Source organism: Taurulus bubalis (assembly GCF_910589615.1).
Source record: "Taurulus bubalis genome assembly, chromosome: 7".
Taxonomy (NCBI): domain Eukaryota; kingdom Metazoa; phylum Chordata; class Actinopteri; order Perciformes; family Cottidae; genus Taurulus; species Taurulus bubalis.
Genome location: NC_136595.1, coordinates 20,953,477 through 20,966,420, shown reverse-complemented (window position 1 = coordinate 20,966,420; position 12,944 = coordinate 20,953,477). Strand labels below are relative to the sequence as shown.

The 12,944-nt window shown below is 38.4% G+C and overlaps 3 protein-coding genes across 3 annotated transcripts; 2 read left to right on the top strand and 1 right to left on the bottom strand.

Moving 5' to 3' along the window:
- Positions 1–79: 79 nt before the first annotated feature.
- LOC306739047 (small ribosomal subunit protein eS27-like) lies at positions 80–1,302 on the bottom strand. The gene is made up of 4 exons (XM_079220990.1): positions 1,208–1,302; positions 628–733; positions 412–522; positions 80–253 (listed from the first exon to the last, which is right to left on the bottom strand). The coding sequence occupies exons 1-4, from the start codon at positions 1,211–1,213 to the stop codon at positions 225–227; spliced, it is 252 nt and encodes an 83-aa protein (XP_079077116.1). The 5' UTR covers positions 1,214–1,302; the 3' UTR covers positions 80–224.
- Positions 1,303–1,947: 645 nt separating this feature from the next.
- LOC306739108 (ras-related protein Rab-8A) lies at positions 1,948–7,582 on the top strand. Its single transcript, XM_079221063.1, has 8 exons — positions 1,948–2,098; positions 2,583–2,643; positions 3,749–3,809; positions 4,203–4,280; positions 4,410–4,499; positions 4,634–4,699; positions 5,205–5,255; positions 5,351–7,582. Exons 1-8 carry the CDS (start codon positions 1,975–1,977, stop codon positions 5,438–5,440), a joined length of 621 nt encoding a protein of 206 aa, XP_079077189.1. The 5' UTR covers positions 1,948–1,974; the 3' UTR covers positions 5,441–7,582.
- Positions 7,583–9,221: 1,639 nt separating this feature from the next.
- Positions 9,222–12,065, top strand: hsh2d (hematopoietic SH2 domain containing; the record flags this gene model as incomplete). Its single annotated transcript, XM_079220788.1, has 5 exons — positions 9,222–9,355; positions 10,232–10,321; positions 10,427–10,592; positions 10,844–11,083; positions 11,604–12,065. The coding sequence occupies 5 exons, from the start codon at positions 9,222–9,224 to the stop codon at positions 12,063–12,065; spliced, it is 1,092 nt and encodes a 363-aa protein (XP_079076914.1).
- Positions 12,066–12,944: the final 879 nt, after the last annotated feature.

The following is a 12,944-nucleotide window of genomic DNA, read 5'->3' as shown; positions in this document are numbered from 1 at the left end:
ACTACTCTACATGAAAGTACTTAATCATATCAATCAGATATAATTCATTCTGATCATACGGCATGTCTATGATTTAAGTTTAACTTGAGCTTGCATAGGGGGATGACATTTCACTCTACATTTTCAAGATACAGATACATTTCTCTATGAAGGATTTAATGCCTAAACACATGGTCCATTCTTCCAACTGTGCGTGCGTCATGGGTGTTTTGCACATTTTCTGTTCAGTAATATTTCTTTCTGAAGGCACAGCCTAGACAGATCAAAAGCAAGTTAATTAAATATCTCATCAGTCAAACCTGTAAGAAGGATATAATTGATACTTTTTTTTTTACAAACTGTCATATATACACTCTGTCATACCTTAGAGAAATCCAAAGCAACGTAAACACATATATGCATGTATTTTACCTTCAGTTAGTCTGCATTTCCCCCCTGAAGGTTGACAGAGGATTAAAGAGCAGCCTGCACAAGGTACCACTGTCTGAGCATGGCTGAAGATGGTGGTAATCTTGTAACAGCCTGGGGAGTAACAGAGAATGAGAGCAATTAGAATATACCACTTTAAAGCAACTTAATCCCATTAGAAAACCAATACTAACATTCAGCTGTGTGGTGCAGTCTTACCTGGGCATTTAACATCCATGAAGTAGGAGTTTGGACTCTGCACCAGCCTCTTCTTCTTGTGCCTACTCCGCTCCTTGGCAAGGCTGGGGTACAACAGATCCTTATCCTGCAACCGAGATAAGAGGATGTCTACCTTTCTCATTTCAGAGAATTCAATGAATACCTTGTGTTATTATTATTATTTCACTTATTCACTGAATGATGAAGCGATGATATTTGATTTATGTTTTGATTGTGCCGTAATGCCCTCTATAGTCTGATGAATGAATTTCTACTTTGAGACAGTATCCCACACCAACATGTCCAGACAAGCCCAAGCATCATATCTGAGAAGACGTTACAACACCTGTTCACTGAATACAGATAATAGGGATTTAAAAATACTTAGGCATATTACCACTGCACGCCCCATGTATCAACTGATTAATACATATTTATCATTCTGTTATATGATGTTATGTTTATCCACTGACTGATAACAAGACTGTTTGCGCAGCTTAAGTCCATTAAAACTCTTCTATAAGTGCTGACGTTTCTAACCACAATAACTAATCGAGCAACACAAATATTTTTCACTTACTTGCATTTTTGCTCAAATCACGCAGGTTTCTCTTCCACTGCAAATACGATGTGTATATAAAGTGCGATTTCAAGTACGCCCTCAACTGTACTTTGTTATTGTAATGTTCTGTACCGGAAGAGACTGAGCAGGTGGTGTGTTTCTCTTTAGGGGAGCGGCAACAGATTGACCTGGGTGGACTGGTGCGTGTTAAGGACATAATAATGCTGCTTTAAAAAATACTTTTGTAAACAGTAAAAAAGGTACTAAACATCATATTAAGAGCCTAAAGACACTTTAATGAGTCAAAAACTATGAATTCATAATAGCTAACTGTTCCGACTAGTTTAACTAGTAGATCTTTTTTATTATTATTATTATTATTATTATTATTATTATTATTATTATTATTATTATTATTATTAAATGGCGCAGTACATGTAGACTAAAAATATAAATAAACTTTTCCTAAACATACTTTTAAACCGTCTTTAGCCTCTTAATTTGACATTTAGTATCTGACTAATATATTTAGTGGTACGCAACACAAGGCCACCGGAAAAAACATCTCTAATACGACTTTCTTTGTCAAAGGACTAGTTAGCACGTCGTTTAATCCGGGTGACCGCACACATCAAAACGAGTGAACCCAAACGGGATTGCAACTTCCGGAGCCACGCTGACAGAGAGGAGTGACAGATGATTTGACCAACCGGCAGCTCTCGCGCAGTGACGTCTCCGTCTCTACAAACGGGCGGGATATCCGCAGTAGTAAGCTAACTAATAACATGGCGAAGACTTACGATTACTTGTTTAAACTACTTTTAATCGGCGATTCAGGCGTCGGGAAGACCTGCGTGCTATTCAGATTTTCAGAAGATGCCTTCAACTCAACATTTATCTCCACTATAGGTGCGTAACGGTTACATTATCAGTGTTGTCTGTGCCGAAAGGTGGTGGGAGCAGCCCATCCCGTCGTGCTAGGTCGGAGCTAACTTTTCTTGCTAGTCAGGAAGCGGCTCAGCCGACTTGTTAGAAGGGATTTTCCAGAGCTGACAGTTATATTTTAACCAGTTTCTATACGTGGACAGCAGTTGTACGTTGGAGCTGTTCGCGTTAGAAGTAGATATAGTGTTTATAAGAACCATGGCCAGCTGAACTAACGAGCTACAAAGCTGTCAGTGAGCTAACGTTAGGTGGCAGTCATTTTTCACGCGAGTTCCTGTCTGTACTTTGCACTCTCGGAGCCAACGTGACAGAACATATTAATGAACCCTTCAACCACTCTGTGCTCCTAAAATGAAACTAATGTCATTGTCAGGGCTGTGCCGTGTGTCAGTTTGACGGATGAAAGATGTACTTAAGTTGAGTTGTGTGACTTGTTTTTCCCCCTCAGGTATTGATTTCAAGATCAGAACAATAGAATTAGATGGAAAGAAGATCAAGCTACAGATATGGTAAGATGGTCACAGAACATACAATGTTTTCATGTCACAGCTTGACATGATGCGGCAGAAGAAGGATTCATCAAAAATGACCAATACACTCCAGTTGCCACTTGAGAAGTTCAATGTGCATCTAACTAAAAGAAAGTAGCCCTTAAATATAACAACATTTATTGCATACTGGTTGTATTATTCTGTTAGTTTTAGCTTTGTGTATCTATTAAACTGACAAATTAGTCCATATATAGGAGCTCAACGTAAAGTAGTATGTTTAAAAATATATATATTTTGGTGATGTGGTATCACGAAAATCAAGTTGAATACTTGTGGCAATGGAGGCCTGTAAAATGTTGAGTAAAGAAACAATATTTACGATAAATAACTACACATTTTGATATCTGATTTTATTGTCTCTAATATTAAAATCTGTGTTAGCTGTTATTAAATATGACACGACTCGGGTTTACTGTCTTTTAAACGTTGTACCCCTTTTGTATCCTGTCTTGACAATGCTATCAACTTCATGATTTTCCTTGTATTTTTTAAAGAACAAATATCAGCTCTCAGTAAATTTAACAGTTTAGATAGCTGTTTCCACCAGTACTGACGAACAAAATTTCAGCATCTATTTATTTTGTGCTTTCTATACTGAGGTGTTGTGATATGTTCACTCTTGCACAAAGACTGGAACCAGGGGCAAACATTACTCTAACGCGAACCTACACTGTGTGCCTTTTAATACTTGTAGAGAAAATAGGTTTAAAGAGCAATTAGCATTGTAGCTATGTCCAGACCATGGAAATAGAATATTATATATGTCATTCTATTTGAATGGTCATGGCCAACAACAGCTGTGCTCTAGCTGCATGAGGGATCTCTCAAATATTGTACTTAGTGTCCTCAAAGTTGCTGATTTTGCAATTTTCAACAAAACCCAGCTGACCGTTGGCACGAAAATAAAATGTTGAAGGAGTTGATTTTGTATATATATTTTTTTAAACCTTTGGCAGATGTTCGCTGTTTACCCTTGCATCCAGGCTCTTTGCTAAATGGACAGATGGCAATCTAGCTAGGTTCTGCAGGGTAAAGTAAAAACAAAACTGTGTTTTCTATGTAGGGATACAGCAGGACAAGAGCGGTTCAGGACCATCACAACAGCCTACTACAGAGGAGCCATGGTAGGTTGCATTGTCAACTTAACAACTCAAACTATAGTATAGATTCTCTCTTGGATGTAAATGATTGAAGTGGTGATTATCTCAAGTGTGTGCACTGCAGCGTCAACCTTTACCAGAACCACACCCACCATTGTTATTGTTCATTTTGCACATACCTGGGAAATTCTGAATGGTATGCTATTTTTGTTTGTTTCTCCTTTAGTTCAAGTTTAACTGGATGTGTGTCTGCATGTTTTACTTCAGGAACCTAATTGATCCCTGTTTCCTTTGGTATTCAAGTGCCATGCTTTTACTTAAGGCTGCAAAATCATGTGATCCATCACTAATGAGGGCTGACATGGACAGCGGAAAATCACATGAGAAACTTAATTTCCTATCTCTTGTCTTCTCCAGGGCATCATGCTAGTATATGACATTACCAATGAGAAGTCTTTTGACAACATCAAGAACTGGATACGAAATATAGAAGAGGTAAATGTTTTACATTAATGGATGTGGCTCGGTGTGTTTTATTTTCACACTGCTCTTTACAAAGAGCTAAAGAGTATGTATTAATCTAATACATTCTGTTTGTTCTCAATGCCAAATTATCTTCCACAGCATGCATCAGCAGATGTGGAAAGGATGGTCCTTGGGAACAAATGTGACGTCAATGACAAGCGACAGGTGTCCAAAGACAAAGGAGAGAAGGTGGGGTGATACATTTGAGAGCTTGATTTGAAAAATATACGTTTATCCTCACTGTCTTGGGGAACATAGTTATTGTCCTGGCTCATTGTGCCCTAGTACTGTCACTGATTCTGTTTTGTTACTCATTCTATCAGCTGGCGCTGGAGTACGGTATCAAGTTCATGGAGACCAGTGCAAAGGCGAACATCAACGTCGAGAATGTGAGTTTGCACTTTTTCTGAGATTGTTGTCTATGTTCTGTCATAGAGTTTGAGTAATTCACTGCACGGAAGGGATGAGAGGTAATATCTATTCATGATTATTTTTAAATAGTCATACTGTATAAAGGGCACAGTGGTTGTAGACCATAACAAAATTAAGTAGGAAATCTTAATACACTATCAGACTGGGATATATTTTTTTTAAGGTTTCCTATTCGCTGATTTATAATCAGCTAATCATTTGAGAATCATTTGACTGTACTCAGTCTGTTCCCTACAAACCCTCACATTGTGTGCATATCATGTACATTGTTTACTTCTTGTATACAATTATTAATGACTCGGAATCAATTTAATTTCTGTTTTTTTTTTTTTGCATTAATTTACACTCTCAATCTTTCTTGTCCAAAAGCATTGGTCCTACCCAGAGTGCTATTATTAATGTGGTTTAACTTGATAAAAAAAATGCCTTATTTAATTTGTTTATTACATTTTTTGTCTCCAGGCCTTCTTAACCCTTGCCAGAGACATTAAAGCAAAAATGGACAAGAAGCTGGTAAGAATGTAATAAAAGTGGAAACTGTAATTGTTCTAAATCTTTTTTTGCAGTTGTCTGATTTGAATGGGCTTTCTCATCTGTGTGTATTTTAGGAGGGCAATAACCCGCAGGGCAGCAATCAAGGAGTGAAGATTACAGAACAACCCAAGAAGAGCAGTTTCTTCCGCTGCACGCTCCTTTGAGGAGACTTAAGTGTTGGCATCCACCTTCGCCTTAACTGTGTCCCCCGCTGGACAGAACTGGACAGAGCACACTCTGATCTCCCTTTTTTATTTTTTTTCATTTGTCTTCCTCCTTTTCTATTTCTCTACTCTGAAAAACAAAAGTTTATCGCCTTCTTGGTTCTCTTGACCACTGTGAATCTAACTGATGTGGCTTCGGTAAGACGCTAAATCTGATCATTAGATTAACGGTTCCAACTTGTTTCCTTAGATTGTATTGACTTTTAAAGACTGCCTCCTTGTGAGGCACAAGAAACGATCAAATCTTTACTATTCGCAATAACGTCTGCTCACTACTCCAATAGGCTTCCTAATTTCGAATATACTCCATCTGTCGAATAATGCAATGTATATATCCAATGTGATGCGAGTATAATCCAACCTATTATGCCATATTTGTGTACTGACTTGGTGGCCTAGACTTTTATACATCCACATTAGGTAAACGCAACATGTAAATATGTATCATTGATTAGGATTCACGATATGGGACGATATGGGACGATAGTGGCGACGCATGTTTCTCATATCAACATTGGGGTTTACATGTCATCTGTCCACCTTTTTCTACTCGTCTCTCAGTTGATTTTCTTAGGCTGAAACATTCCTCTTGTGAACACTTTAATGTGCAATGTGTTTGTGTGTGGGTCCCAGGTTGAGCCTGTTTTAAGTATTCACATGGTTGCAGTAAGGCTGGGCTCTTGACCTAAGTATGCTTGTTTTAAGGGCACACAGATTCCTTGTGTAGTTGCTTGCCTCATAATTTTAGGTATTGCAATTTCTCTGAATAAGATATATGATGTGATTGGTAGCAGGTAGTCGTTCCATCTGATAACAATACTTAACTCTGACACCTGGAGGCAATACAGTTACGCAGCAATGATGCAATCATTGTTTCATGCATTCATACTTCTTGTCTTCAGTTCCAGTGGGGGAACATGTTTTCAGGGCCTTGTGCTGTAGCAGTATTTATGGAGTGAAACAAAACATAGCACCAAAATTACAAAGTGCCCTTTTATGTTCTTATCAATTTATTATGCACTTTTCCTTTTTGTTCTTTCTGGAAAAACAGTTCTGAACATTTGTTGACTGTTTGTTGCAGTCTCAAGCGAAGAATATTCATGCACAAGTTTGTGGGCTTCTTAGAAAGTATTGAGCACTGAACCATGTCTGTTGAGTTGGTATAATGAAAATATATAGAAGGCCTTTGATTTAGAGATGTGTCTCTCATTACAACATTCCTATCAATTGATATTTCACTTTTTCCAGCTTACGCATTTGCATACCCATTTGTGCTTTTGGGTACCCCAGATGCACCCTCCCCTCACCCACCCCGTCTCTCTCTCTTTTCCCCTCCCCTCTTCCTCCTCTCTCCAGGCAGCCCATGTCTCGTTTTGGTCCAGTATCATGGCCGTCTGAATTCTGCATTCTGCATAGCAAACCTTAAAAAAAGCTTGGAACATTTGCCTCGACGATCTTTATTTAAGATTAGAAATGTGCAAAGGATTTTTGCCATTTTATTTTCTGCCGTCACTCCAAATGCTCTTGTGCTCTTGTATTTGCTGGGTTGAGCTGTTTAGGCATGATAATAGGAAAGTAATTGAAAGCTGAAAATCACCTCTGACGTTTTACAGTGAGTGCAAATCATTTCTAGCGGTGCAGAGAAGTCCTGAATTTAATATTTAATTGTGTAATTGTTAACCTGTGGATGTAAATCATTGCCGTTAACATGGTTTGACTTTTGGCACAATTTCGGTTTAACTGGCTCTGAAAAGTTAAGTCAACTCATGCCATGATGAAAAACGCACAGTTTTTTTAAGACTGAGTTTGGCTTAAATTCCATCTAAACTTCATTTGATTGGAGTGATTTGTAGTTCTCGCCAGGTCCATGTTAACATATTATCAGCATTCCCGAACTAAATTTGGATTTCATCGCTGATTATTGATGGATTTCATGGGGAATAAATTAAATAATTCAGCAATTGTCAATAAGATCTACAATGATTGTACTGAAGGTTCATATATCTTATTGATCTACACATTTTGTAGATATGTGTTTTGATGATTTATTAAAAGATTCTTAAATAAATGTTTTTCAACTTCTGCACCTTTTCTATTTTTGGGGAAGTTCATGTAAATGTTAAAATATGTAAAACAATATGAAGAAGGTTACTTTGCATGGTTTGATATTTGCATTTGACTTGTAACAACAAGAGATACTTTTCATCCAAAATGCACTTTATATAACACATGCAATTATTATTTTTAAACTTCTTTCTTAACCAACCATACTAAAGATGACCAAGGCTGCAGTTATCGATTATTTGAGTATTCTACTAAAAACACAAGCAGAATCAAGGCAGTAAGATTATGACCTTTTATGAAGTTATTTTTCATTTAGACACTCAACTTGTGGGAGAAAACTTCCCAAACTGGTTATTTTACTTGACCTAAAGCGTTTCTCCAGCCTCACCAGGAATCTTTATTGAATTAATTTATAAAACAGTAAATCAGCAACAACAATAATGCCCCCGACCATGAACTTCATTGTTAGGATACTTCCTGTCTGTAGCTTCCTCTCTGACTAGAAAAGCAGATGGAAGTCCGAGAAGCTTTTGCACATTCGGACATTTGTGCAGCATTAGCATATATTAACTCATCAGCCGAGCAGCAGCTTTCATGTTTTCTTTTAAAAAACACATATTAGGCTACTTTTGGTGGGATAGCTTGCAGAAAAGGGGAGCCTCATAAAAACGACCAGCAAAGGCTTTAAGAAATCGACACAATCAAAAAATCTCCCTAAAAAAAATCTCAAAATAAACAGTGTGTGTGCACTTCTAAAAATGAAAAGAAGTGTATTTTCAGCACAGAAGTTGAGCCTCATCCGTTTCTCTTTATGTATGTGTATACACTTTCCACATTATAATACACACCTGGCTCTAGACTTATAGATCCACTTAACCAATCAAATCGGTGTTCTGAACTGATACTGGAGCAAACCTAAGGTTATGCAACGGCTGTCGAGAGCCGGACTGAAACTTTTCATTTCACTTTAACCTCATGTCATACACCTGTGGCTTTATGATATGCTTATCTATGTAGGCTACATTCCTGTAATCCAAATACACTGTCTGACCATATGAAGGATATCTAATTTGGCTACATCATGTTGTGTTCTCTCTGAATGTGACTGGTAAGCAGCTGCTCACTAACGTGTGAGTTTTGCCTCCGCCCCCAGACGAGTGTTGCCAGGTGAGTGAGATCTGCTGTGTCATTTTTATCAGGGAGCTGACGGAGTATAGGTGAGTAACATTTGATGTGAGCTATGTTGAATGTAGATATCTCTGAGTTTTATTTGCAAATACAGTGTCATTTTGTTTAATCATTTTGAGTTTTCAAACTACACCTTTCATTCATTGAATAAATCTAATCAAAATGGTTTTGGCTTCTTAAATATTTTAACAGTTTTTCAAGTTAAACTGGTACAAATTGTGAGAGTAGTTCAACTTCCTCAAAGCTTTTGTATTGTAAAAAAAGATGGTGAAAATATAAAAAGTATTGTGAGGTTTAACAATGCACATAAGCCTAAATGCAGTGATCTTTATGCAGCTCATATATCTATATGGGGTTTGTATTGGATGTACTTTATGTACTTGATGTACCTGTTTCTTATGTAAGAACTCAATGAGCTGTAAATAATGCATTTGCAGGTTTTTGTCCAACACACCCAACAGAGGATATAATGAGCTGTTTGGAGCAGAGTCAGTCGTCACAAGGAAAGTATGATGCTATCACCTGGTTCACAGAGTCCCAGCTGCAGTTGGTGATCAGGAACGGCATTATCCCAAAATGGTTTCATGGGATCATTTCCAGGAAGTAAGTTTTCAAAGTATATCACTATCCGCCATTTGTAACTGTGGAGGGCAGACAGAGGAATGCAGACAGCCATGTTTTAAAAACCTGTGCACCTTTAAGGTATCAGTGGCATGCAGCATGCATTCTTTTTGAGGGAAATCATGTATATAGTCCTGTATGTGTCATGTTGTTATTCATTTATAATATTAATATCTGGTTAAAAAGGTGTTTTATGCCCCTCCTTTCTAGAGCAAGGGATCAACACAACAAAAGTAGGACTAAGAACAAAGAAAAAAAAGTCACATTTTCAGGAAGTAAAAATGACTTTTCAGGAAGTTCTTGGAAACCACATAAAGATAAAGTTTCACTAATATTCTCAAAGCTGATGAGTTAATATATGCTAAGAGAGATTTTGTCTTTAATATTTACACAACAAGCAAAACTAGAGCATGCATCTTTATCTACAGGGACAAGGATAAAACATTGATTTTACACTTATTTATGATGTACAGGAGCCACAGATTTATCAGATTTATTATTTTAAGTAGTATCTTGAATGGTTACCTTTTGTAATACTTGAGCATATTTTTACCAATTTCCTTTTCCGCCACACCCACTGAACACATTCACAACTTGTAAAGCATTATGTACTCCGTTTGTTACTTTACTGACGAGACTGAAATGCCCTGCTGTATTTAAGTCTACGTATAGTAAGAACATTTTGTGAAAGCTAAGCTGTTTCCTAAAGATCTCAAGACGATGAATTCCCAGGCAGTGTCACCGCTTACTGAGTCCAGCTCCAGTCCACATGCTATCATTTATAGATTTATGTATGCGTGTTTGTGTACATTTTTCTAGTTTTGTTTCGTGGCAATTTGCATCCATGATTCTGTGCAGGGTGGCAGAGAACCTTCTAATGTGTAAGCCTCCGGGCTACTTCCTCATCAGAGTCGGTGAGAGCAGGATTGGCTACTCTCTCTCTTATCGGTGAGCTTTGTTTTACATTTCACACTCGCACATTTGGTCCGGTGGTTCGAAGCCCTGCCCCGGTCCCTCTTCTTGACTCTACCTCTCCATCTCTTTGACCCTCAGTGCCAAGGACCGCTGCAGACATTTCATGATCGATGTATCAGAGGACGGCCATTACGTCATACTAGGGGAGATCAGGCGTTACCGCTGTCTGCAGGACATGGTGGACTTTCACAAACGGACTCCCATCAAGCCTTTCAGTGAGGTGCTGACTGTCCCTTGTGGACAGGTGAGGAATGAATACAGGTGTCATACATGATTGATGTGTATTTGTAGGTCACTGTGCTCAACTTAATGTGTGGTGTGAATTTAAGTTAACGGGGGAAGTTACAGTAAAACCCCAGTGACCACATATTTGCTTTTAGGCATTTGCAGTGTATGCATTTCACGTTAAACTGAGTCATCTGTGCATCATGTAAACAGAAAAGACCCACTAATGTTCTGTTTCTCTCTCTCTGTCTCTCTCTGATCTCATTGAAGATCTCGGACTATGAAACTGACTATGCAGAGTTGCTGTTTCCCCAAAGACATCCTCACCCAAACACAAGTGTATTGCAAACCAACCCCTTGTATAGCACCATCGGTCACCCATCATCACAAGAAGAAATCCCACCCGCCCTTCCTTATCAACCAAATAACTCCTTAGTCCTGGCTCTGGACAAACTTTACCCTAATTTGGAAGAAGATCATCCTTGCGTCCCCTTCCCTCTCCCAGCCGTGGTAATGCTGATCTAAGTCTTTTTTTTTCTTCTTTTTTTTTTAAGTTGCCTGGTGCTTTCACCTTTATGAAAATAAAAGATATCCAAATGTTGTCAGATCAATGTTATTCTCAAGAAAGCTTCCTGTTCTTAATGGGGTCTCATAAGGACACATGGTTTTCTCCCCAACTTTAAACAGTTTGGGTTGTTTTCCACTTATTTAAAGTGGGCTCAGCAGGAAAATGTCTTTTGTTAACTTTTGCGCACAAATCAAATTTGAAGCAAACTTTAAAACAAAATCTGTTGACAGTTGTGGGGGTTGTTTTCGTACATTGCAGGGCCACTGTCAATCTAATCGGATCAAAACACCCCCACGCAGTCCTGATGAAGCTGAAGTTTTGACTGATTAACTCTGAAAAACTTTGGGTTGTTTATTTAGACATGATTACTTAATGTTTTAAAGATATACCTAAGATTGTACGGTGCCATTTTAATTCTCTAACAAACATCTATGTTGTACATTTCACGTTTATGATCTTCAGCTTGAGACCAGAAAGAGATGCACAGCCAACAACCCCCCGTCCAACCAGCCTCCTCAGATTCCTGCTCGGATCTTTCTTCCTCCTCTGAAGCAGAACCTCTCTGAGAGTCCCCCCACACCTACAGCCACCGAGCAACCCCTCAGCGGCAACATCCAGCCTGCAAGGAACCAGGAGGCCAAGTCGTCAGTCGTCTCCAACCTGAAGAACTTCAGGAAGAAGTTCCAAAAGAAGAGAAACAATTTGCAGGAGTGCAACATGGAGAGCAATTTGCAGGAGTACGCAGAGATCAACATGGAGACGAATGAGAGGAGAGGAAACGCTGGCAATGAGTACCAGTTCACCTCAGGGCAGCAGACCTCCAATGCTCAACCATTTTCCTACACCTGCACTAATGTGGGACTGACTAATGGAGAGTTACCTTATGAATACCGGCCACCTCCACCTTTTGCTCCAGGCTTCTGATACACTACTGCTCCCTTAGAAATATAATGTCCAGATGGATCAAACGCTGAGTGGGTGCAGGACAAAAGCATCATGCTAAATAGAAAGGAGCTTGTATCAGTCTTCAAGTGCACTATTACAAAGGATAAGGGAAGGATTATGAAGGTTAAACTGCCGTCGCCGCACTGTCATTAGTGCCAGTGACTTTTGAGTGCTTCGTCTTTCTTTTTTTGTGCTATTTTATTCAACAGAGACAACAGATGCACATTGTTACATAAAGAGAAGTAATGCCAATGTGCTCTACATGAGCAACAGATCACTAGCCTCTTCCCTGGCGTTTGAATTCAGGTTAATTGTTATGAATGCCTCTTTGGTAATGTAATTTGTGAAGGGGCAAGAGGAAGTTTGACGCACGGCATGTAAATCAGAAGTGAGAGTTTGTCAGCTGCTTTGAATACAGAAAACTGTTCGACTGGTTTCAGAAACAAATGGGTGAGTTTTCTTTCACATGGTCTCTGGACACGGAAAGGGGCAAAAATCATTTCATTTTTACAGCAAATGGCTTTGTAAGATCTTGTTGTTATTATAAAGCATCAATAATATTTCTTATTCATACAAATTTATAATATATCTGTTGTGTATAGTTTTTGCCAAAATAAATCACCTCTGTCAAATCTGTTATTTTCAATAATTTGATTAACTATTGAGTAATGTTTCTGCAAGTTTGGATATTTTTAACAATAGAACAGGTTGTCAATGCTCTCATACTAAACTAATCTAGAAACAACTTGTGTCAATATAGACTACCATCTAGTGGCAGTAAACCACATCGGATGTACATGATTTTACAATGCAAAAGTACCATTGTTCCGTCTGTTGTTTCATAGTGTGAACATTTGT

What these genes read in the sequence shown, in the direction of transcription:
- LOC306739047 (XM_079220990.1), bottom strand. An exon ending in CATGGATGTTAAATGCCCAG is followed by an intron (nt 523 to 627) that starts GTAAGACTGCAC and finishes GTTACTCCCCAG; the next exon opens with GCTGTTACAAGATTACCACC. An exon ending in GAAATGCAGACTAACTGAAG is followed by an intron (nt 254 to 411) that starts GTAAAATACATG and finishes TGATCTGTCTAG; the next exon opens with GCTGTGCCTTCAGAAAGAAA.
- LOC306739108 (XM_079221063.1), top strand. Translation starts at nt 1,975, where the DNA reads ATGGCGAAGACTTACGATTACTTGTTTAAACTACTTTTAATCGGCGAT. An exon ending in AACATTTATCTCCACTATAG is followed by an intron (nt 2,099 to 2,582) that starts GTGCGTAACGGT and finishes TTTCCCCCTCAG; the next exon opens with GTATTGATTTCAAGATCAGA. An exon ending in GGATACGAAATATAGAAGAG is followed by an intron (nt 4,281 to 4,409) that starts GTAAATGTTTTA and finishes TATCTTCCACAG; the next exon opens with CATGCATCAGCAGATGTGGA.